The sequence below is a fragment of the Thamnophis elegans genome, chromosome 9 (genome assembly GCF_009769535.1).
Source record: "Thamnophis elegans isolate rThaEle1 chromosome 9, rThaEle1.pri, whole genome shotgun sequence".
Classification (NCBI taxonomy): Eukaryota; Metazoa; Chordata; class Lepidosauria; order Squamata; family Colubridae; genus Thamnophis; species Thamnophis elegans.
The window spans coordinates 22,061,897-22,088,764 of record NC_045549.1 but is presented as its reverse complement, the minus strand read 5'-3'; the positions used below and the strand labels follow the sequence as shown (position 1 = coordinate 22,088,764).

Genomic DNA, 26,868 nt, shown 5'->3' with positions numbered 1-26,868 from the left:
TATATCAGCCACCTTGAATTTTATCAAGATAATAAAGGAAATAAATAGTAAGTAGAATAAAATAAAATATATACTACCTCATAATGAAAATAATGTAGTTTCCTTCAATACATTTGACTTCTGATGAGTTGGTAATTTCTATACTGTTTTTCAGATAAATTTCCACTGTCATCCTCTAGGATTATTATTATTATTTTTACTTCCAAATCTAGTCTACAGCCAGAGTATTCCTTAGGTGCTATTTTGTTTCCAAGATCATTCAGATGTTGCCAGCCGCAAGAGTTCTCTGAAATGTGAAAAACATTTATCAACCTTTTCTCTTTGCTTTTTTCAAACCTTCTTTCAGTTGTCAAACAAATGTTAAGGCTGGAATACTCACCTAGATTTCACTTTTTATTTTTAAATGGCAAGCAACATGCCTTTCTCTCTGCTTACAATAGACAAACAGGTACACAGCAATGTTTTACAATAAATACAAACACTGAAGGGGATGAACAGGATCTAACCCTAACTAAATCTAACCCTAACTGTCAAGGATCTTGGAGTACTCATGTCAAACAATCTAAGTGCCAAAGCTCACTGTAACAGCATTGCCAACAAGGCATTAAGAGTGGTAGGAGGGCATACAAAACTTTGCAAGACCAATTCTTGAATACAGTTCATCCGTCTGGAACCTGCCCTGCATATCAGACAAAAATACAATCAAACAAGTCCAGAGATATTTCATGAGAAGAATCCTCCATCCCTCTGTTTGCTACAGAATACCTTATGCCACCAGACTTGAAATTTTGGGCTTAGACAACTTAGAACTTTGCCGTCTTCAATCCGACCTAAGCGTAGTACATAAAATTATCTGCTACAATGTCCTACCTATCAATGCATACTTCAGCTTCAACCATAATACATGAGCTCACAATAGATGCAAACTTATGGTAAAGTGCTCCAAACCTGATTGTAGAAAATACAACTTCAGTAACAGAGTTGTCAATGCCTGGAATACACTACCTGATATTGTGGTTTCTTCCTCAAACCCCCAAAACTTTAACCTTAGACTGTCTACCGTCGACCTCACCCCATTCCTAAGAGGTCTTTAAGGGGCATGCATAAGCACACCAGCATGCCTACCGTCCCTGTTCTAATATTCCCTTGTATTCATATTCATTCCTGTATTCATAATCATGTCTATACTTGTATCTGTTGTCTAATTCATACATGATGGAATCAATGAATGAATGAATGAATGAATGAATGAATAGAATAAATAAATAAATAAATAATAAATAAATAAATAAATAAATATACATTACAGAGTAAAAAAAATGATATTTCCATTTAGGGAAAAGATAACATGGTGATATATTTATAGTGTTTTAAATGCGTGACCCGACAAAAGCGCGAATGTCATAAGCGCGCCGACAAAACTGCAGCGCTAAAACCGCGATGTCAACAGCGCGCCGACAACAGCGCGCCGACAGAAGCGCAATTTAAGTTAGGGTTAGGGTTAGGGTTAGGATTACGTTACAGCGCGCTTCTGTCGGAGCGCTTTTGTCGGCACGCTTTAGGGCTAATTCGTAGCTCATTCGTCGTGCAGTTTTGTCGGCGCGGTTTTGTCACCGCGGTTTAGTCAGGTGCGCTTTTGTTGTTCACGCATTTGTGGTGGAACCATTTTAATGTAAGCACTTTCCTGGAGTATTCAATCATACATATGGATGTATTAATAGAAGTTCATTTTGGAAAAAAATGTGTATATGAGATACACTTTCAATTGGCTCTCCTATACCATCCATGCCTGTCTTCTGCTGATTAAGTACAGTTCTGGGACACCACTGTTTCCTGTTAGGTGTATAAATACATTTAAAATAAAGATTTGTTTTCTTAGCATAGGATTTTCAAAGACCAATTATTAAAGACATACTAGTATGCTACTCTTTAGCCATGGACTATTCTAACCATAATGGTAACAATACAAGAAAAGGAGCCAAAAATTTACCGTGTGTGTAAAAAAAAGCATTTTGAAGATACCAAGGTGAATTTCAAGAAGACAACAGGCACCTGGATTCAGCATCAAATAAAACAGGAGAAAATAATTACATTCTCTAGCAGAATTGAGAGAAAATATGATGCACAAACTTGTTATGGACATAAAGGACAGGCTTCAAGTAAGACTGACAAGAGTCTATAGATCAGTGCGGTTTAACAACGGATGCAACAGTTTGCTCTGGGGGTGGATGCCTGATTCGTTTAAGCTAAATGAATAGCTATACAATACAAATTCAGGCTTTCAAGAACAATTAGATGTAAACTCTAGTACATCCAGAGCGCCTGTAGCAGGGATGCTTTAACCTGGTGAGATACTTTGTGATCAGGTGATGTTTCTGTCCTACCAGGGCTTTGCCTTGGCAGCAGGATCAGGATTATAAGAAGTCAGTAAAAAATATTCTGATTTATTTGCAGTTCTCAACTTTGCCCACTGCAGCCATGAGAAGTGTTTCATGACTAGTAATAAGGTGGTTGTAATGGACCATTGGATATTATGTTCATGGCCTTAAATGTTATCTGAAGCAACATACCAACCTGAAGTATGAAAAACTTTTTGGAGTTTGTATTTTCTCCCTACCTATCCATACCATAAGCTTCACTGGCTCTTGCTCCATGTAGGAAAATTAACAGGCACAAATGAAAAGCCCACGATTTTGGGCAGCAGACCCCCAGGCATGACCAAGCATAGGTGAAAAAGACACTAAGCATCTTACAAATAATACACCCGCAGTAGTCATTTCTAACGCAGCTTATATTTGCATTACAGCGGCTTGGTATTATGCAAAACGTTTAATTTTGGCCTGGATCGTGGCTAAACGGATATCAATATCCGCGTACTGTATGATTCCCATTGCCAACGCAGAGAGGGTGGCTCGTGCCACAAACCACGCTGTGCAGGCCTGCTCGGAACGCCATGTGGGTATTCTCGTTGCGTTTTCCCTCATCCGTTTTTGATCGTCCCGTGTACAATAATGTCATTTTTTTGGACTCTCAACCCCGGTGGAGCAAACCCGCTGGCTGGCGCCCCCGAAACCACGTGGTCTAAAATGACACCGTCCGCCGAGAGTCTTTCATTTTTGATCCTCCGGGAGGATGGGCGGATCTCCTTGAATCCGGGTGAGGGAAGATCTCCTTCTTGACGCGGAGTTGCCGCCATGGCTCGTACAGCTAATGTTTTCCTCGCCAGCAGAGAGGCTCTTCCCAGCCGCTCCTCCTCCCTTTGCCACACAGAAAGGGAGGGGAGCGTTATTAATATCGGCACCTCGACCTCGGACCGCGGAAAACCAGGCGAAGGTTTAGTTGGGAGGCAGCGGCGCCAAGTACTTAAAGCTGCAACCTGCGGCTGCGTTTTTCACCCGCCCGGCTTGAATAGGTTGACAATCGGGACGGTTGATCTACTCTCGACAAAGCCAGGGCATCCGCTTCCGTTGTAATCTCTGAAGGTTTCCTACAGAGGATCAGTCGCTCTCCGGGATCTGCTTTGGACTAGGTAGGTTTTAATCTCAGCGCTTTTCTTGCTATCCGGACTGGGCGGATACATTCGCATTGGTGCATCACTGAACTCCTTACCCCGCTGTTTCCATCCTTGCTCGTGAATCGATCTGTAGCACCGAGATGGGAGAGCAAGGTGTTGGAGACGCGTCCACTCCTCTCGCCCGTCCCGCGAGTTGGAAGACGTATTTGGTCACATCACCGTCCAAGACTTCAGATGTGCCTTCTTAAGAGTGCCTAGATTACAGGTAGCCCTCGACTGACCAACTCAATTGAGCCCAACATTTCTGGTGCTTAAGCGAGGCAGTTGTTAAGGGAGTTTCGCCCGATTTGACAACCTTTCTTGCTCAGCTGTTAAGCGAATCACTGCAGTTGTTAGTTAGTAACATGGTTGCTAAGTGAATCTGGCTTCCCCATTGACTTTCCTCAGAAGGCTGCAAAAGGTGATCACATGACCTGGGACACAGTCATAAGTATGAACAGGTTGCCAATTGTTTGAATTTTGATTACATAACCATGGGGAATGCTGCAATGGATGTACATGTGAAAAATGGTCACTTTTTCAAGTGCCACTGTAACTTCAAACGGCCACTACGAATGGTTGTAAGTCGAGGACTGCCTGTATCGTAACTTGTTAGCTCTTACTGTATATATTTCTTGTCTTAACTTGCCAGAAGAATCAGCTTCCTTCTTCCACTCTGCCAGGCATCATTTATTCAGCTTGCCGGTAGCTATCTGGTTAATATTTTTAATTATAAACTTTTGTTTCTGTGTCTTGACACTAATAAGACTCAACCCTTTAGAAAAGGAACTTTGAAGTATATTAGGAATAGCACTGACACAAATGCTTGTAGTTTGAGGGAAAATAATAAACTTCTAGTAGGTACTCTCTAGCCCATTCCTACAGGTCTTCATTAGATGCACATAATGACAAATTATGTGTAGATGATTTTTACACTGTTCCCTAGAAGTGAGTCGTGTTCAAGAGCGTTTAATGTTATGCCAGTGCTGATAGGGACCGTGTCAAGCTTCCTTTCTAAATATGATTGAATTGGAAGCAAAGTTTGAATTCAAATGAGGCTCTAAGCACTAAACTTCATTCCTTGCATAGATGTCTACATGGGGAGGAGAGAGGAGAAGGTGGGCACAAAAGACAGGAAAATAGCAAAAAAAAAATTGCAGGGATTGGTCAACACAAATCACATCCACACCTGTGGCCACAGCTTGCACTGAGACATAATACAAACGTTGGCATCATGGCTAGGAATTCCAAAATGTTCACACACACATACAGTTACACTTAATCATACACAGGTACACATGTACCCATACAATTGCTAGAACATTGTATATCTGATCCTGACTTTCCTACAACTAGGATCAAAAGAGTATCCTTAGGTGAGTAAAAAAAAAGGTTTAAAAAGTTAGGAAGACAGCTACACCTTTTAAAATTATATATTGTATATATTCTGTGTATGTGTGTGTATTGTATATGTGTGTATGTATCATTACAATATAATTTGTTCTTGGTTAATCCATAATGATAAAGGATCCTGTCTGAGAGGTCCTTGGTGCTCTCTGAGCTTGCTTGTTTTCTTGCAGACATCATCATCATCATCATGTTATCTGCAAGAAAACAAGCGAGCTCAGAGAGCACCAAGGACCCCTCATTTCAACCGAGCTATACATATTCTCCTTTATTGATTCTGTGTTTCTCCCAGTAATATTTGCAAAATATAATCCATTTCTTCATTTTTGGAACACCTTATTTTAAAATCCCTATGATACACAATTTAAACAACTGCACCATGTTGAGACACAATTAAGCAAACAATCAAGTCCTTAAACTATGGAAATCTGTTCTATGAGTTGAAGATACTTTGTTCTAAACTTTAACTGATAACAAAAATATCCCTAGAAGTAGATTTTAGCTAGCAGATCTTATATTATTTAATACCACAAGCCAACTTTCCAATCCATTACATTGTTACAATTCCATTCTGCTATTGGATGTCACCTCTGTATCATTCTCTCCATGTCAATCAGCTCTGGAGTTTAGCTTTGAACTACAAGTTTCATGTCATGCCTGTTACACTAAAAGCAAAAACTGAACCCATCTGCCTTTGTAGAAGTCTTCACTGAAGCTTCCTGGCTGCAGATGAACAAGCTGGTGGATATTTGCAAAAGCTTTATTTGCCTTCCATTGCCTGTCTTTTCATATTATTATATTTTTTCAGAAACCCATGTACTAACATTTTACATTAGTTGTAATTAGCACAAATATGTACCAAACAGGCATGCTTTCAGGAAATTAGGTTTAGCCATTTCTCCCTGACACGAGCCTTGAAAGGAAATGTTCTTTTGATTTTGCATGCTACACAACGCAGAATAGCCACTAATGCTCACTCGATTGTGTGCTTTACACCTGTTCAGCACTTGACGTGGTAAAGCAAACGTCATTATCAGTCCAACTAACAAAACCACCTTGTTCTTTATGATGAGATGAAAAGATTTTTTCCCTCCAATGTACACATAAAAGGAACAATTCTAGCTTAGACATATCATTGCTTCTACCAAGCATTAGTAAAGGTGGCAATAATGTTAGTAGTTAAATTGTCATTTGGAAAAAACTTCTTTGTACTATTTTTTTTTAAAAAAAATCAGAACTGGTAAAGAAACTGCTAATGAAAGTAATTGAGTTTCAAGTTGTAAATGTACATAATTGTATTTTGGGAGTCTCACACTCATATATGGAAAGGATTTAACATTATTTTAATCAGCTAGAACAAATCTAGTCTGAACATTTTCCAGAATCCATGCACAAATCGGTGTTAGTCAGCTTGATCATAGGGACAGATTCACACAACAGTCATTGCGCTTGTGACCATTTCTGCACCCAGTTCTAGCATCTCATCAAGAATGCATTCATGTGACTAGTGATTCAGTATAAGCTGACCCAGAAGTAACCCCAGCAAAAAAATACCAAATCAGTTGAAATAAGCCTCATCTACTATCATCACAGGTTACTCTTTAGAATTGGCCTTAGGAAGAGTTTTGATAGAGGTCTACCCAAGGTAAGTGCAATTGCTCACATTCTTTGCATCCCTCAGTCATTTATTTCCCCAATCAGTGGTTCACTCCTCAAAATAATTGTGTTATCTCTGCACGTGGCAGGAGCAGTTGTAGAAAAACTGGAAGAGAAATTAACTTACAAATATATTCTGACGACCAACGTACATGTGCATATATATGCATGTATGTGAGTAATGTAAGAAGAGGGAGAAGAAGAGAAAGTGCTTAGATGAATTTTTATATTGGAAGCCATTTAAAAAGTATTATTTCAGAGATCATAACAATCAAAAATAGTCTTTTGATTTAGGTTGATCACATCACATATGTAGGCCCTCATTGGACATTGTAATGATGATCATGTATCTTGAATGTTACTTCATTGCTGGAGATGCTATCTTTTAAAAACTTTTTGGCTTTATTTGCTTTACAGTTAGGTTGATCAAAATGGCAGAAGACCCAGTATCAGGGAGTTGGAAACCAACAACACTATCCGAAAATGCTAGCAATAATATAATTCCCATGCATGAAGCGGCTCAGGTATTTTTTTATGCTGTTGTTGTTATTGTTGTTGTTATTTACAACTCTGTATGTGATTTGGTTACTTTCATATATCCCTAACAATCTTCCCCAGTCTGGTGAATCTTCCATAAATATTGGACGTGAAATCCAGTAGAACATTCTAAAATATGGAGCTATTGTGGGAATTTCTGAAGTACAACTCTCACCATCCCTCACTACGGATTATGCTAAGTAGAGTTGTAGTTTCTAAGCCACTAAATTCCCCACCCAATTTAATCTACAGTGACCAACCCAATGTGCTGTTGTTTTATTATTTTTTTGTAGAAAAAAAATTCTTTGTAGAAAAGAAGAGAGTTGAGCTTGATCTCTGTGACTCCATGAACACTTCTGTATAGTTTCTTGGGAGGTGGAAAGAAATATGCAGCGCTTTTAAAGGAGGCAAATTTATGCTTTGGATCATTAGAAAAGATTGACCCTAACCTGGTTCTGATAACATAATGGCCTCATATAACTCTATGGAGTTGTTACATCTAGAATATGGTGTACAGTACATATTCTAGTCACCATATCTCAAGAGGACTATTATGTCGTTGGAAGATGGGGAAAGGATAATCTAGGAGATGAGGGGTTTAAACAACTTCCCCTGTGAGGATAGGATGCAGTGATTGGGACTGTTTAGCTCGGAGAAATGCACAAGAAGATATGACTAAGGGGCATAAAAGTGTGCATGGTTGAGAGAAAGAAGTACTCCATATCCTATAACATTAGTCTAGAGACTGTTCTAATGAAAATGCCTAGCAGAGGATTTAAAATAGATGCTTTTCTACTGTTTGTACTGCTTATGGACATGTTATTGGCTGCTAGTTTAGAAGTCCTTAAAAGCAGCTTTAATTATTGGCTGCTGCCTGTTAACATACTAGATTCATGGAACTGACTATGGAAGAAGAGACTTGATACTCTATTTGCTAGATGCTTCTTGTGAATCATTCCTGAAATGGAATATTCACTAGATCAGGCGTCTCCAACCTTGGCAACTTTAAGGCTTGTGGACTACAACTCCCAGAATTACTCAGCCAGCAAAGCTCCCAGAATTCTGGGAGTTGACGTCCACAAGTCTTAAAGTTTCCAAGGTTGGAGACCCTGGGACAGATGGTTCTAGTGATGAAAGATTGCCATTCTCCAGGATGCTTTTTCAACTTCCCAGTCTGCTACGGAACCCTAGTGTTCCCATCTGTCTCACTTCTACGAGGTCAGACTATGTACTGTTAGTGATTTGGTTATTTTTGAGTTATGAGTTACTCCGGGGTAATATATACTATGAGCTGTGGTGGTGTAGTGCAGGGGTGGATTCCAGCCACCATTACTACCAGTTTGGCGCCCGGAAATTTTTGCTTCTCACGTGTACGCATTCGCGCTTAAAATGATCTGCGCATGCGCACATTAAAAATGGAATAAAAATTACATTTTTTCAATTAAGATTGCTCTGCGCATGTGCAGAAGAGAAAATCAAGATGGTACTGCCAAGGATAGAACCGGTACAGTTACGTGTCCGCCGGAGTTACTACCTATTCGGCCGAACCCGACCAAATAGGTAGGAACCCACCTCTGGCGTAGTGGTTAGAATGCAGTACTGCAGGCTAATTCTGCTCTACTGCCAACTGCCAGCAGTTTGGCAGTTCGATTCTGCTCGGTTCAAGCATGACTCAGCCTTCCATCCTTCTGAAGTTGGTAAAGTGAGGACCCAGATTATTGGGGGCAATGTGCTGACTCTGTAAACTTGTTTAGAGAGGGCTGAAAAGCACTGTGGATGGCATATAAGTCTAAGTGCTATTGCTATTGTAGCAGTTTAATACACATAGTCCTCAACTTACAACCACAATTGGTACTAGAATTTCTGTTGCTAAGTGATGTGGTCATTAAATGATGTTATGGCCATTTTTACCACTGTCATTAAGCAAATCACACATTTAAATGAATCCTATGATTATTAAATGAATCAAGTGTTAACAAAGCTGGGTTCCCCAATGGACTTTGATTGTCAGAAGCCACCTGAGAAAGTTGCAAATTACAATTATGTGACTGCAAGACTTTGCAAGCATCAAAAGCATGAGCTGCCAGTCTCCTGAATTGTATATCCGTCCTGAAATTGGGAAATTCACAGCTTGTGGGTTACCTACCTCTATCTTGAATGGAAAGGGGCAAAGTGATCTTCATGTTAAACTTCAACATCAAAATAGTACAACAATAACACTGTATTTCCTGAAACTAGCTGTGAAACGGATTAGTGATAAACCCAATCCTGCTCCATGTTTTTAAGCAGGGGTAAATAGTATCAAGACAAACTCTTAAATTGCAGTTATAAACCACAAAACTTTCTTCTACTATCACTCTTCAAAGAAATTGGATTACAGCTTATTTTATCTGTCATATGGGCATAGAACAGAAGTGAGCATAGGTCAGATTAATGTATCTAAAAACAATTAGAACCTCAGACTTCATAAACCAGCATATTTATCAACCGCTGTTCTTGTCCGGACATAATTCAACTGTTAAACTACTCTTGCTCAATTTGGTGCCATTATTAGAATTAAATTATGGAACAATTTCCTCCAGATTGATACCCATCAGACAAAATTTTACTTAGAATTAAATCTCACTGAGTTCATAACTTTTGAAAATTGAAAAGAAATTAGGACAGATGGTTGTTACTAATATTATTTCTTGATTTCTCCTCAGGATGTTTTAGATTCTGGAGCCACCAGTGGCATTGTACAAACAAAGAAACAGCTCCATTGAACAGATGCGAGGAACACGCTCAGGGACCTCTGGCTGAGTTAAAAACTTCAGGAAGACGAATATGTGCTTGTCCTCCTCAAGGCATCCTTGCCAGAATAGCAACAAACGGTGAGGGGGGGGGGGGAATGAAGAAAAAAAGTCCCCGTTTTCTGTAGAGCATATTTATTTGATGTATTTTAATCTGTTTTAGAATAGTCAGCATGGGAAAGTTGCCCTGAAGAAAATGTGACTTGCCCTTCGGCCTTCTTACCATTCATGCTGGGTGTGCGTGCAGAAAATTATAGGAGTAATAGAATATATCATTCCAGTGCCTTTCTTCCACACCCACTTCTTGTCAGCCTTATCTTCCTATTAGCTGTTTGACTTACTCATAGGTTAATGATGACTAGTGAAATTGCAAATTCTACCCTATAGGAAAGTATTGATTATTCACAATGCTGGTTCCTTGGGCGATGAAAATAGTCTCTAATAAGTCGGACTCTCTTGAGTCTGAGTAGAAAGTTATTTAGGCTACTGAGTCCAACTAGTCTTGGAGTTCCATTTTTGCAACCCCCTGCTTCTTCCCAACTATTCTGCAAAGACTGATAATCTGACTGATGAAAATCAACAGCATATATTCTTGCAATTTGAGGATGGAGTGTTATAACATATTGTTCTGTGAACTCTAAAATCAGCACAACACTATTAAAGCAAGGGGGTGAAAGCTGGGATTAATTGTCAACCTTTCCCAAAAAAAGTTTGCAAAATCATATATCTTATTTCACATTATCGTTCCACACCCTTTGTGTCATTGCTAGATACACCAGCCTTTAGCTCCCCCCCCTAATATATTCAATACGTATAGCAGTCATCATCACCTTTCCCCAATTTTCTGTATTACATATTCTGATTGGGTAGACATGCACTGGGTATTCTAGGCCAAGGCAAGAGTGTCAGGGTAGAGTGTTAAAAATCTTTACCCATGAAGCCCTGCCTTCTTTTTTGTGTGTCACATGGTCACATCATGATCTTTTGACTCCCTTCCCATGGATGCCTTGGCCAAGGGCAATACTTTTAATTTTATGATGAAGAAATAATGGATGATTAACACAATTACTCCTCAGTCATACATTTAATTACTTTTGCCCCTTTGAAAATTACAATTTGATAAAAGTTACATTTACTCTATGCTCCAATTTCTCCAACTTACTGGATTGTGCAGATTTATAACCACAAAAGGGAACATTTAGCAAAATTAGATTGGTTTTAGAAGCGCAGGTTTGCTTTTTCCAATTTTTTGTTTATAAATCATAATCTACATGCAGTTTAGCAATAAATAATTAAAAATAAATAATCATCCTTTACACATTAATATAAATTCTGAGCAATGTTTTCAATATGTTTACATAGTTTACACTTTTTTCTTCTTCCAGTGGTAGCAGTAGCATTGATCTGGGCTGTGATCTGGTCTATTACAACCAACGAAAGTCTTCCTGGTGGGAGCCTCTTTGGATTTTTAGTCCTCTATTTTTTTGCTGTAATTGGTGGTAAAATTATGGGATTAATTAAATTTCCTGGTCTGCCTCCCCTCCCTCCTCTTTTGGGTAAGTATGTTTTTAGACAGGCTGTGTCTTTTCACATTTAGATTGGTTGTTGAAATAAAGAATCCATTGTGAAATTGCAATATAGTACAAATTTATATCATTAAGCTATAATTTATTGTAAAATGCAATGTTATTTGGTGAAGATATTTTAATTACTGAGAAAGTACTTGTTTTTATTTATTTTTTATGTATTCATTAAATTTATACACTGCCCATATCATTATCCAAAGGAATGGGTGGTTTTTGGTTGCTGTTTCATTTTGTGTTTTGGGATGAAATTAATTGGAATAACTCCTATAATAGGGAATTTAAAATAAATAGTTATAAGTGGACTTTAAAATGATAAATCTTTGTAGTACAAATTAAAAAGCAACAGCTCAATTTACAAAAATGTTTCAATTACTAAAATAAGTATTCATCCTGATCTTTAAATAATTTGATTATTGATTATACTCTTTATCAACTAATATATTTTTTCAGTTTACAGCTTCAATCTGTGCCCGTTCCCCTAACAATTTCTGTAGGGAGCCATCATTGGCATGCAGCTTGCAAATTATTTAAATTAATTTGTGTTTTTAATTATTCCTTTGTCTGATTTCATTTTGTTCTGGGCCCAGGGGTGGTTCAACTTACAATGCAGCAAGTACTTCACTTTTCAAAAGTTTTTGAATCCCATTTGGTGTTTAACCCTAACTGTAACCCAGAAATAAATAAAATAACAAAATAATGACCCATAAGCTAAACATGTTTGCATGTGAATTAGACATACACCAAAAACAATTCAAAACAAACCCCCTAAGGGCAGCTTGTGGTGTGCTATTCTAGTTTAGCCTGTTGTGTGAATGCAGTCATCATCATTCAGTCTATCCTGTGACAGCAGCTTAAAAATTTTGTGATTACAACTCTGTGTGATTGATTTATAATTTTTGATGATTAGCCTCTAATCATCAAAGAATGTATGTTCACACAACATGCAAATGCATGCTACTAACCATAGTTTTCTGAATAATACAACTATATTTTGGCTTATCATGATTAGATTTAGCACATTTGCTACCTCTCAGAATGTGGATGATGTCCCACATCATACTAAATAATAACTTATTTAACCATAGTGCATAAACTTATATTTATAAAGTCTCAATGGCTAGTTTTACATAATATGTAGTACAAACCAATTATTGTGTAGCACAGAGTCTAGATCAGACAAACATGGTTTAATGCTCAGTATCTTTTCATCTAATTAGCCGTATGGAATTGTTAAATTTATGAAAGAAATTTGGTGGAATACAAATTTGTACATATTTATTCAGGAGGAAAGCATTTTCTGTGCCGTTCATAGATCAAGAAATGGGACTCTTTATAAGGTTGCAGGAGTATGACTCTGACTATATGATCACAGGACAACTGTTGCCTTCTTAAATGTTTGGTTCAAGCAGTGTACAGGAAAACATCTTTGAAGGCTCTGGACTTCAGAGCAAACGTTTCAGACTTTGGAACTGCCAATTGTGTCAATTAATAATATGCACCTTTTGCCTCCTGTTTAGGAATGTTGCTTGTTGGATTTCTTCTAAGAAATATCCCATGGGTCACTGACATAGTCCTGATCAATGTGAAATGGGGAGCCATCCTTAGAAGTATTGCTCTCGCGATCATCTTGGCCCGGGCTGGCCTTGGCCTTGATCCAAAGGTGGAGTATCAAAGGGTCCTTGCTTAATAAATGCAAATGCAACAAATGTGACTAAATTCTGATAGATTGATTGAACTAGGTCACCATTTGGTTAACCCTGGCTTATTGAGAAACAAAAGTGGCTCAAGCTGCAAAATAGTTTAAGGCATAGAGCATCCCTAAATTGCATTTTTCAAAATCTCTGTAGTCCTCTCGTAACATACCGTATTTTCAGAGTATAAGGCACACCTTTTTCCCTCAAAAAAGGGGGAAAATCTGGGTGCATCTTATACACTGAATACAGCATTTTTGGCCTCCCAAAACCCCGCCTCCTTCACCAAAATGACTGTGCATAGCCTTTAGGAGGCTGCTCCTGGGGGCTATGGAGGGCAAAAATAAGTGAAAAATGGGCTGGGTTTTTTGCTCGTTCCCCCCCCCCCCCCCAGCAGCACTCTATAAGCTTCCTAAAGGCTATGCATGCAATTTTTTGACAAAAACAGGCTGTTTTTGCTTGTTTTTACTTGTTTTTGCACCACCACCCAGCCCCTAGGAGCACTCCACAAGCCTTCTAAAGGGTATGCATGCCCTTTTTTGACAAAAACGGGCTCGTTTTCACAAAAAATGGGCCTTTTTTGGGAGGTCTGCAGAGTGCAAATTTTTTTCTAATTTGCCTATTCATAATCTTAATACATCTTATACTCCAGTGCGTCTTATACTCCGAAAAATATGGTAAACACCCACTGGCTTGGTTCCCAATGAAAACAATGGTGCCAGGTCTCAAATTGCCTTAAAATTGTTTTAAGAAACAAAATACACCCTCTTTCTTTAGAAAGCCTCACCCAATACTAAAATCCTAGGTTCTCTTATGTATATTTGATAAGGCTCTACCCTCTTTTGCCTGGTTTCCTACTTAATGCAATTCAAATTCTCCCAAAAATTCACACACATTTTAGCTACCAAGTCCACATTCAGATAATTGTAAATTATAATTTACAACTCTACCAATTGGAGTTATATGACACACATGGTGATTTAACTAATGAAATATTCATATAAGGTGTGACCCATGTCCTCAACTCAGATTAGTTTGGAACCACTTTTCCTCTAGTACAGTGGCAAAATGCTCCTTCCAACCAAACTTTCTTTGTGACATTTGGTGTTTTTTTTTTCTTTAAATGTGGAAGGAATATTTTGTGGATAACATTTAACTGCAAGGAGAACCTAAATGCCTCAATATTCCCCATGTAGTGTTTTCCTGAAATGTCAGGTATGATTTCCAGAATTTCAAGCCCAGTGTATGTAGTCCCAGGACATGTATAAGAAGAACACTGTATCAATCCTGACCCTGTTTATCAGTAGTTTGAGAGCTATAATGCCTCTGCTAGAGCAGGGATATTATCCTTAAGTGCAAGAAGTGAACTGTTTATCTATAAAAGGGTTATTTGGGAATTTTGACCTAGAATGTGAGGTCTTGGAAAAACTTTGTAAAGAAAACAAAATTAGGGTTCCTTTCAGTGGATCTTGACACCTGACACATCCATGTGAGTTTCTTGGCAACAGATTGCTATTATCCTCTTCTGATAGAGTAGCTATGCTTGTGGTATTTGTTTTTTTTTTTAAAAAAAAACACTTCATTTTGTTATGTTCTGGGATTTGTCCAACATTACTTACTTTCTGAGATCAGCCAGAAATATCAAAACTGTTTGGTCATATGTATTGATATTCAGGGTAATGATCAGTTTTGCCTTTAACTGAAATTAAGTCTATTTCTGATCCCTATTCACATAGAAATTTTTAATTTCATTCAGAGGACACACAAGCTTTGATTTACAGTAATGAAACATGATTAGTTTGATGATTAGATATTCCTACCATTTCTTCTTTTCCTAGATGAGTGTGAAAAATCAGAAACTTCTGCTTTTCACTGAGATAAGCTGACATCTGAACCCTGAAGAGTGAGTTTAGAGTTTTAGAGTTTTTTAGAATTTGTAGGCCGCCCTTTTCCCTGAGGGGACTCAGGGCGGCTCACATAAAACCGGGAAAGGGGAATACAGACAATCAAGATAGAAACATATAATAAATGGTAGGCACATACATTCATCATTCGGGAGGGGCAACTATCCTTATCCCCAGGCCTGACGGGCGAGCCAGTTCTCAAGGCTATGCGGAAGGCCCTGGACGGTGGAGAGGGTACGAATCTCCACGGGGAGCTCGTTCCAAAGGGTCGGGGCTACTGCTGAAGGCCCTCCTCCTTGTGGTTGCCAGCCGCACTGGCTGGCCGATGGAATACGGAGGAGGCCTAGTCTATGGGATCTTATTGGTCGCAGGGATGTAATTGGCAGAAGGCGGTCTCTCAAGTATCCAGATCCACTGCCATGTAGGGCTTATGGGTGATTAATAGCACCTTGAAGCGCATCCGGAGATCGACAGGCAGCCAGCGCAGCTCGCGGAGGATAGGTGTTATGCGGGTGAATCGAGGTGCACCCGCAATCACTCGCGCGGATGCGTTCTGCACTAGCTGAAGTCGCCGGATGCTCTTCAAGGGCAGCCCCATGTAGAGCACATTGCAGTATTCCAGCCTAGAGATCACAAGGGCCCGATGACTGTTGTGAGAGCCTCCCGATTCAGGTAGGGTCGCAACTGGCGCACCAGGCGAACCTGGGCGAATGCCCCCTGGTCACAGCCGTTAGGTGGTGGTCAAATGACAGGGTGGATCCAGGAGGACTCCCAAGTTGCGAACCCTCTTGAGGGGTGTAAAATTGACCCCCCAGCCTGAGTGGTGAATATTAGTCAAATCTTTGGGAGGAAAACACAACAGCCACTCGGTCTTTTCTGGGTTGAGCACAAGCTTGTTAACCCTCATCCAGTCCATAACGGCCTCAAGGCCCCGGCCCATCACATCTACGCTTCATTGAGTTGGCACGGGGCGGACAGATACAATTGAGTATCGTCCGCATATTGATGGTATCTAATCCGTGCCTGCGGATGATCTCTCCAGCGTTTCATGTAGATGTTGAATAGTAGGGGGGATAAGACCGAACCCTGAGGCACCCCAAATTGAACTATGGCAACCTCTACTATTTAGCTCATAACACTATATAAACTCCTCTATATTTAGTTTTATCTCAGTTTCATAAATTTAAATTAAAATTGATTTCCTCAATCAGTGATAAGTAAATCTATTTTAGAACTTTAGCAATATAGTGGATCTAAAGCTCAAGCATTTTCTTCGAAACTCCATCTGTTAGTCATGCAAACTGGTAGGAGCTTACCTTAGCCTTTTAAGATTTAATTGCCATGATACTAAGGCTGTGCAACAACTATGTCACTTTATTGATAAACTCATGTAATATATTATCTGAATCTAGACCATGGATCCAGTTGTAGATGCCTTAACCATAACCTGTAAGCAAGTTTTCAATTAATGTATCTTAACCTAGGCTCCTCATGTCAATTAGGCCAATTAATCTGTATTGACCTTTCTTTTCTGGCTTCTGGCCCAAAAAAATTGGAACTAGAATAAATGTAAAATGTTGGGGTCCTTTTTCCTGATTTTTTTTACTTTGTTATATTAATTAAGACCATATGCCAAATTTTACTTAATGCATTATGCAAATATATTACTGTGGCATGCTAAATATTATAGGTCTTAGCAGCCTGAGCCAGCATTTGCATGGTGAAGGAAGATGAAAACTGTAGTTCAGCTATGTCTGGAGTGCTACAGTTTACCTGTTCCTGCTTTTTGCAAAAGCAAAACCATTGCAAATTGAGCACATAAGAGAAAATCCTGAGTTCTACCACCTTTTATAAAGCAGCATGCTCACTAGATAGGGATTTCATACAGATGGGAAAAAAAAAACCAGTTGGGATCCCTGTGTTTATTTGTGGCCACCTAGTAGATACCCAGATTTTTTTATGGCAGCCCCATCACTGTGTAGAGCCAGTTTGGTGCAGTGGTTAAGGCATCAGGATAGAAACTGTTCTAGTTTTGCTTTAGGCACGAAGCAAGCTGGGTGATCTTAGGAGAGTCACTTCATTTTATCCCAAGAAGGATGCAATGACAAACCACTTCTGAAATCTTGCCAGGAAAACTTCAGGGATTTAGCCATTAAATCTCCAGAGGTCAGGAGTGACTCCAAGGCATACATTAATAATAAATAAAATAAATAATAAATAAAATAAAATGTAATATATTGATCGCAATACCTTAACACAGCTTGACCAAGAGGAAACATAGATGCTGATCCCAAGGTTTCTGATCTCTAGATCCTTAGTTCCATGCACCCTTTTTCTATCTTCATTGCTTCTTATTTGAGTAATTCAATTATACGCCCTCCATTAGATATGTGCCCCAGTGCGTATACATAATTTAAAGTAACAAATAACCAACAGACATACACAGCAGAAAAGAAATTATTAAAACGTAGTCCTTAGGAGGGTATTCAGATAACCAGAACAATCAAAAACTGTCTCATAAAACCTGGGAGCAAGTCCTGAGTGATTGCCAAATAGAGCAAATCTCATAGGCCCTACATAAGGTTTTCTTCTGTGGTCTTCAAAACATTTAAAAATCAATTCCACTGACTTGCAAATGCATTTATCTTGCAGGCGCTGAAAAACTAAAGGCTGTCTGCTTTAGATTAAGCTTGGGACCCTGCCTAATAGAAGCATGTACAGCGGCAGTCATATCTCATTTTCTCATGCACCTGCCATGGCAATGGGGATTTATGCTTGGGTAAGTTCCTCTTCCAACTCAAAAATTGTATTTTGTTTTTCTTTCCTTTTATGGGCCGAAACTGTCTTTCCTATTCCATGAAGTCATGGTACAGTGCAGGTGTCACATCTGATTTAGTTTGATTATGCTGTAAAACATATGTTCTTGTCATACCGCAGAGGATTAGAGTAGAATTTGAAGCCCTGATCCATAAATAGATCTGGAATTTGCGAAGTTGCATATTAGTGAGAGAAAACCTATGTTAAATCATCATTAATTCAAAGGAAAATTTAATCCTGTTCAGAAGTCTTTAAAAACATCTCGCTATGATGTATTAGCAACAATTTCTTAATAACCATGACTGGATGGTTCACTAACATGCGGAACCACAAACTGGTGTAGTGTAACCTTGAAGTGCTTAGATTAGAATCAGAAAGATTCAGCTTCTAGTTCATTTTCAGCCCCAAAAGCACTCTGGGTATCTTTCAACTGAATTTATCTCACAGAGTTATTTTTCTGTGGGAAAATAGAAGAATGGATTGTTATGTATAGCACTTTAAGGTCCTGGATCAAAGGTAGATTACAAATAATCAACAACTACTTTGGTTTACAAAATCCAATAGTTGGGCTCATACATTAAACCAGAATAACAGTTATGATCTACAGTGCTATATTATGTCAATCCAAGGTGCTTCAAGGAATCAGTCTATATACTTAACATAAAACATTACCTTCCATCTTGACTATTGCAATAGTTTCTGCATGGAGTGGCCTTGAAAACTATCTGAAAGTTTCATTTGGTTAAAAATGCAGGAGCCCCGTGGTTTTGTGCAGGCCTACACTTGCAGATGCATCATTTCCCTTGCGGGAGCTGCATTGGCTACCGATTTGGTTCCAGATCCAAGTCCATGTGCTAGTTGTCACCTTCAAAGACCTAAATGGCTTGGGATCAGATCTACCCAATCCATTAGAGCAGGGTGGCAGGGAATACTTCCTAAGGAGAGCCATCTGATGGCAGCAGGAAGGGCTTTCTCTGTGATGGCTCCCTTCCTGTGGAACATCCTTGCAGAGATAAGATTGGTCCCCACCTAGGCACTCTTTCCCAAGGCCCTGAACATATAGTTCTGCCAACTGGCCTGGGGATCCAGAATAGCATGGTTCATTTAATTTTTGTCAGGAGGGTAGGGGTTCTTGCTGTTTGTATTGTTTATGTGTTGGGATTTTATCCTTGTAACCTGCCTGGAGTCACTGGAAGGTGAGTTGGGCAACCATATACACTTTCATAAATAAAATTAGTACTTTTATACTGGTTTTTTCAACTCACAACACAGTTCTTCAGTTTTCTTTTTCTCCTGTAAATTGCAATTCCTACTCTGATTGTGAAAAGTGGAAGAGATAACTACAAATTGATGTAACTAAAAGTTGATTTGTGTGTTCAGGTTTGTCTTAGGTGCTGTGTCTCCTGCAGTTGTAGTCCCCTCAATGTTGGTTTTACAAGCAGGGGGATATGGTGTTGACAAAGGTGTCCCAACTTTACTAATGGCTGCAGGAAGTTTTGATGACATTCTGGCTATCACAGGCTTCAACACCTGCTTAGGGATAGCATTCGCTTCAGGTACCTGTCTATTCTATTGATAAGTCACATCCAAGCCATCTGTTTTTGTCATAATGCTAGTTTTTCCAAAACAAGCAATATCCTTTGTATATGTAAAAAACCTTTCATGCTGATTTTATGCCAAAATCTTTATTTGTCACACAATAAAATTCATAAAATGGGAAAATTGTACCTGTGGTCAGGATGAACCTGAGACCTTAGTGCACATTTCTTTACTATGTTCCACATATACTTCACATGCATGCCCACCGCTCGTGCAAATGAAGAACGTGTGCAGGCGCTCACTCACTGCTCACATAAGGAGGATGCCAGCCATGCTTATAAATGTTAGCTGCGGTAATCCATTTGAATCCTCTTTTTCTGCTTTGCCAAAACAGGCTCCACCCTTGCAAATGTCTTTCGAGGTATATTAGAAGTTGCAGTGGGTATAGCAGCTGGTGGACTTTTGGGAATTTTTATTCGTTACTTTCCCAGCAAGGATCAGGTAAGAAGAGAAAATGTAGCAGTACTTTTGAAATGTATCAGTCTGCTGTCTGTTGAAGCATGAGAAGGAACAACACATTTAAAACCAACTCCCTGTCACACTTTAGTTGGAATAATAGGTATAATAAATGTATCTGGCAGAGTTGCAAATGCTTTGATCAGAAGAGTGCTTTGGACTTGTGCAAATAACAGCACAACACCACTTCACTATTCATTGAAGTTGTTGATCTTTGTTCAAATGTTTGAAAATAACACTACAGAGTTAACTCTTTAAAACAGTGGTATCTTTTTACAGATTCAGACACCTGGAAAAAAATTGGGCTGCTTCAATAAATAGAAGAGAGGTGTTATAGAGGTAGGTCCTCAACTTGCAACCATTCGTTTAGTGATTGTTCAAAGCTACAATGGCTCTATAGTGACTTATGACCAGTTTTCAAACTTACAGCTGTTGCAGCATTCCCATGGTCACACAATCAAACTTTGGATGTTTGGCAACTGGCATGGATTTACGATGGTTGCAGCATCCCGAGATTCTGGGATTGTCATTTGCCCTTCTTAGGAAGCTTCTGGCAAGCCAAGTCAATGGGGGAAAACAGATTCGCTTAAAATCTGCCTGATTCACTTAACAACTAGGGGCAAAAAGGCCATGGGTCACGACTCATTAACTGTCTTGCTTTTGGGGCAATTTTGGACTCAATTATGGTTGTACGTTGAGGGCTACCTGTATTTGTATGAGTTTCAAATAGTTTTTCCAATTTCTTTTTGAAGCAAGTACAACAGATTTCTAGTATATTAATTTTAAAGAAAAAGTAAAGATTGCTTGAACTGAACTGAGGACCTATACAGTTTCTTTGCAGCATTCTGAAAGTAGTTTGCTTTTGTTTTAATTCAACATTTTTTTCAACCACTTCCCTATCCAGAGGTAACCCTTCTTAACTTTATATTAGACAAGGTCTACAAAATTTCCCAAGTATTACAGACCATACAATTCCAAAATATTGTATTCTTTTCAAAGTTTCTTGTCAAGTTTGGATTGACATTTATGAATCATGTCTCTTGCTTTCTCCAATTTCTTTCCCTAGACATATCTTGTATGGAAGAGAGCATTCTTATTATAGGCTTATCAGTGTTTGCAATTTTTAGCAGTATGTATTTTGAGTTCCCTGGATCTGGAGGACTGTGCACAATTGTCTTGGCATTTCTGGCTGGTTTATCATGGTCTGATGAAAAAGTGAGTATTTAATTATCATGTAGCCAAAAAGTCACCTTGATTCCATATGAGAGTTTATAAATATTCTGGCAAGTTGAAAGTGTAAAAAATACTTCAACTTGGTTCCATATTTTAGTCATTTCTTTGTGAGCTATTTTGAAGTTCCCTGTCCTATGATTTGTGGGTATTTAAAAAAAATTCTACAGATTTGAGGGTTTCTTTGACTCTGCCATCTTCTTCCTTTAAATGTATCCTGACATAAGCAGTGACGTTCAGTTTTTGATTTTAAAAAAAGAGGAAATGGTGCTAATATTGCATCATAGTATACAGTGATTCTTAACTTAGTAGATTATTTTTTATCCCCATTCAACCAAAGCAAATGTTCTGGGAAAAAATATGAAGCTAGTGTATGTCTCTACTGAATACCTTGTTTCCCTGAAATAAGACCTCCCGGTAATAAGCCTAATCAGGCTTTTGAGCCCATGTGCTAAAATAAGCCCTCCCCCAAAAATAAGCTCTCTGAAACATTGCAACACAGCAGCGACCATGAAGTGACCACACTTGCTGCCTCCTGCACCTCAAAAATAATAAGACCTCCCCAAAAATAAGGCCAAGCACTTTTTGGGAGGATCAAAAGATAATAAGACCCTTTCTTATTTTCAGGGAAACACGTTATTATGGTATTATGAATAAAAAGGATGGGATAATAATGAAAAATGAATTAATTGAATATTAGGTGTGAGAAAAGGATGGGAAAAGAACTACCATCTTTTTACTTCTATAGTATGCTATAGAAATAACTAAAGATAGTATTGCCTTAAATTGTGTTTGTGGTGAGGGTATTCCCCCTAAAAGGAGGAATATTTATAATTTCAAAGCTCCTATTAAATTATTAGAAGAGTCCTTAATATCTTAATATTTGAAAGATGTGATGTCATCTTTATAATGATAGAATCACTTCCTAAGATGAGAGCAAGAACACGGCACATTTGATTGGATCACTTAATTTTTTGAAAATCTTATTTAATAATATGAAAATAATTAAGTATGTGTTATATATGTTCTGCATGAATGTACAGTACTGTGCAACAAAATGCATTGCTTTTTTTACAGAAAGAGGTAGAAAAAATTATTAAGGTTGCATGGGAGATTTTCCAACCTTTTCTTTTTGGTTTGATTGGCGCTGAAATATCTGTCGCATCTCTTGATCCTCAAACAGTTGGTAAGTCTTCCACTAACAAGTTGGCATTTATGCATATTGTCTTTGGAGGGGTTCGTTATCAGAAGGAAAATTATGCCATTTAGGTGTTGAAGGGATTCTTTTCTTAATACCAGAAATAATCAAATCTATTTCTTTGTTGCAGGATTTTGCATTGCCATACTGGCTGTTGGATTGATAGCCCGAGTTACAGCAACGTTTGTATTGGTCTTTTGTGCTGGTTTTGAGCTGAAAGAGAGAATATTTATTGCATTGGCTTGGATTCCCAAAGCTACTGTGCAGGTATACTGTATTTTTATGGCAGATTTCTGTCTTCTGGAAATAAAATTATTTGAATACACCGATCCCAAGAAGTTAGTAAGACCACACCTAGAGTACTGCATCCTGTTTTGGTCACCGCACTATAAAAAGATGTGGAGACTCTAGAAAGAGTGCAGAGAAGATCAACCAAGATGATTAGGAGACTGGACGCCAAAACATACGATGAACAGTTACAAGAACTGGGCATGGCTAGTCTAGTGAAGAGAAGGGCCAAGGGAGACATGATAGCAGTCTATCAATATTTGAGGGGCTGCCACAGAGAGGAAAGTGGTCAAGCTATTTTCCAAGGCACCTGAAGGCCAGACAAAGAATAATGGATGGAACTGATCAAGATTCAACCTGGAAATAAGGAGAAATTTTCTGACAATGGAACCGAAGTTGCCTTCAGAAGTTGTGGGAACTTCATCACTAGAAACTTTCAAGAAGAGACTGGACTTCCATCTGTCAGAAATGGTGTAGGGTCTCCTGCTTGGATGGGAGGTTGGACTAGATGACCTACAAGGTCCTTCCATTCTCTTAATCTGTTAAAAAGTTGAATGGAACAGAATGGAATTGGGTTGAGTTAAGTTGAATACTTTATTTGGCCAAGTGTGATTAGCCACACAAGGAAGTTTTTCCCAGTATGGAAGCATTCAGTGTACATGCAAATAAATACAGGTAGTCCTCGACTTACAACCTAAGACCAAATTTTTGTAGCTAAGTGAAACATTTGTCAAGGGAGTGTTGCCCCATTTTATGACTTTCTTACCACATTTGTTAAATGAATCACTGTAATTGTTATTAATATGGTTGTTAAGTGAATCAGGCTTCTCCATTGACTTTGCTTGTCAGAAGGCTGCAGAAGGTGATCACATGACCCTGGGACACTGCAACTGTCATAAATATGAGTCAGTTGCCAAGCATCCAAATGTAAATCATGTGATTATGGAGATACTGCAACGGTCATAAGTGTGAAAAATGATCATTAAGTCACTTTTTGCAGTGCTGTTGGAACTTCAAATGGTCACTGAACAAACTGTTGTAAGTTGTGGACTACCTGGAAACATCATGATCATTATACCAATAATAGGGGGGAAGTAAAGAAGATAATAAGGATTAATAATAATAGTACAGCCACACCACTTTGTTGTCCAATAAAAGCTCCCCATCTTTTATCCAGAGCTATGAAATGGGTAATGTTGTTACAAGCATTTTATCTTTTATTTCAATGCAAGCCAAATCATTCGTAGTCAGAATTTGCAATCCCATTTTCAAATTTCCCCTTAGGAACACAGTTTTCGATAGTACTAATGCAACAGTTATACTACAGCATCATAAACATCTCCCTAAATGTAGTGAGATGATCCACCTAGATTAGAAAAGTGTATGAAATCCTAGCACTGTTGAGATGATCACAAGGCTAGATCTTCCGTGGTGGCACAGTGGTTGGAATACAGTACTGCAGCCTACTTCTGCTTCAGTTTGATTCTCACCAGCTGAAGGTTGACTCAGCCTTCCATCCTTCTGAGGTCGGTAAAATGAGGACCCAGATTGTTGGGGGCAATGTGATCCTGTATACTGCTTAGAGAGGGCTGTAAAGCACTGTGAAGCAGTTCTGTTGCTATTGCTATTTAGATATAAGATTTTCTAGAAGCAATAAGAGACTATTTGTCTGATATTGTAACTCTAGCCAAGTTCAAGACTGACTTTGGATTGTGAACTTCATCATCATCAACCTAAGGTATAGGATCTTTGTAACTCTAGGATGTTTTCAGGGTTGTCAGTATGAATGTTAAGTCACTGCAAACAAATTTTGCTTGTGTGTATAAGTGAGAGAAAGAGAGTAGGCTGACAAGAAAGAAACTGGCCTTCACACTTATCCTCTACTATTTCTTGGCATCTCAAAATTACCATTTTCTTTCTTAACCTGAGGCAGGACGGTCCAATCCAGTTGAACTTCAAAAATATGAACAGTGGTTAATAAGGCCCTTAGTAAGGCTCTTAAAGAAACATATTCTAAACCATTACTTTACTATAAATATAATCCTAGATTTGCTACTATACTCATCAAATATAGCACTCAAATTCTTACTGACTACAGTAAATCAAAATTTGAAAATATTATATGAAGGAAGAGCTAATCCCAACCAAAACAGTAACTTACAATGTAGTCCTCTTCCAAAGCAACAGTAAATAACAGAATAACAGTTGGAAGGGACCTTGGAGATCTTCCAGTCAAACCCCCTGAACAATCAGGAGACCCTACACCATTCCAGACGATGGAGCAACCACAATTTCTGAAGGCAAACCGTTCCACTGGTTAATTGTTCTCACTGTTAGGAAATTTCTCCTTAGTTCTAGGTTGTTTCTCTCCTTGATTGTTTCTTGTCTTGTTTTCTAATGCTTTCAATTTCAAATTTAATGAATTTATATGCCGCCCAATCCCGAAGGACTCCGGGCGGCTTTGAAAAATAGGTTGAACCTCTCTTCATTGTGGCAGCCCCTCAATTATTGCAACACTGATCATGTCACCACTAGTCCTTCTTTTCACTACAGTAGACAAACCCAATTCCGATCTTCATATTTTAGCTTCCAGCCCTCTAATCAGCTTTGTTGCTCTTTTCTACACTTTTTCCAGAATCTCTACAACTTTTTTATAATATGGTACCAAAACTGGATGCAGTATTCTAAATGTGGTCTGACTAAAGCTTTATAAAGTGGTACTAATATTTCACGTGATCTTAATTTTATCCCTCTGTTAATGCAACCTAAGATTGTGTTGGCTTTTTGACTGCTGTCGCACACTGCTGGCTCATATTTAAGTGACTGTTGACTTAAGTCTAGGACTCCAAGTTCTCTCTCACAGTCACTGCTATTGAGCCAGGTTTCATCTAATCTGTACCTGTTAAAATTATTTTTCTTGCCTAAGTGTAAATACTTTGAATTTCATGTAATCACTTAAAATAAGTCATAAAATCCATTTTATTAAATGGATACCAATTTAGATGCTTTTGAAAGGAGCAATGCATATTCAGTGAGAACTGGTCTCTTAATAGTTGTAGTCTTAATATCTAGGAGCTATCAATAGCTGTTGGGGAACAACAGCAGGAAGGGCTTCTTATCCACTAGTTAGCTTTTTTGGATCCAGTGCCAAAAGCGGAGGGAACGCAGAGGGGTCATGCACAGGTATGCCACACCCATAATGCTATGCACGTGACAACCTCCCCCCTCGCTTTTGGCATGGTTTTTTCACCCTCCCCAGGCTCCAGAGACTTTCTAGGAACCTGGGGAGGGCAAAAACAGCCCGCTCCGGGGACGCCCTCTGGAGGGCAAAAACAGACCTACAGGGAACCCGGAAGTTCAGGAATGGTGACTTCCGGTTTATCGGTAGGACTGGTTTTTGCCTTCAAGGAAGTTTCCAGAGATCGAAAAATGCCCTCAAAAAAAGGCTGAAATCAGCTAGCCAGCGCACACATGCACGCTGGCCAGCTAACAGGGCAACGCCTTGCGTGCCCTGACAAATGGCTCCGCATGCCACCTGTGGCAAGCGTGCCATAGGTTCACTATCACAGTATACAGTTTGATGAAACAAGCTTTTGTGCTGTATTTTTAAAATGTTTTTGCTGTGTTATCTATTCTTCCTTTTCTCTCGACAGGCTGCAATTGGCTCAGTTGCCTTAGATACAGCACGGGAGCAGGGAAATGAACAATCACAGAAATATGGAATGGATATTTTGACAGTTGCTTTCCTGGCAATCTTAATCACAGCTCCAATTGGAGCTCTAATAATTGGACTGGCAGGGCCCCTACTTCTCCACAAAACTTCTGATACCAACAGAGAAAGTCATATATATGAAGAAAGAGAAGAAATAGAAATACATGGGCCAGCATAGGGAGAGATGACGTGCAGCCCACAGATCACCTGAATTGAGACTGCTTATGAATCATGTAACATACCACAAGTAACATACAGAAGTTTAAAGGCCTATGAGATACACTGTAGATCTTCCAGATATATGTTCATATTTTTAAGATGACATCGGTTGGAGCTGTTTAGAGCCCATGTTAGCTATTAGTGGCTGGTAGCTTTTCTTTTAGTGGTTAACAGTTTATTAGGTGAAAAGATTAGTGGCTGATGAATTAGAGTATAAAGTACT

General features: G+C 38.8%; 1 protein-coding gene across 1 annotated transcript; it reads left to right on the top strand.

The window, feature by feature from the left end:
* Positions 1-1,954: 1,954 nt before the first annotated feature.
* On the top strand, positions 1,955-26,868 carry LOC116513333 (sodium/hydrogen exchanger 9B2-like). The gene is given in 13 exon segments (XM_032224354.1): positions 1,955-2,159; positions 9,859-10,026; positions 11,331-11,501; positions 13,049-13,191; positions 16,539-16,575; positions 17,779-17,905; positions 19,324-19,499; positions 19,877-19,983; positions 21,065-21,092; positions 21,095-21,213; positions 22,306-22,414; positions 22,557-22,693; positions 26,368-26,868. Coding segments are annotated over 13 exon segments (1,764 nt in total). The 3' UTR covers positions 26,605-26,868.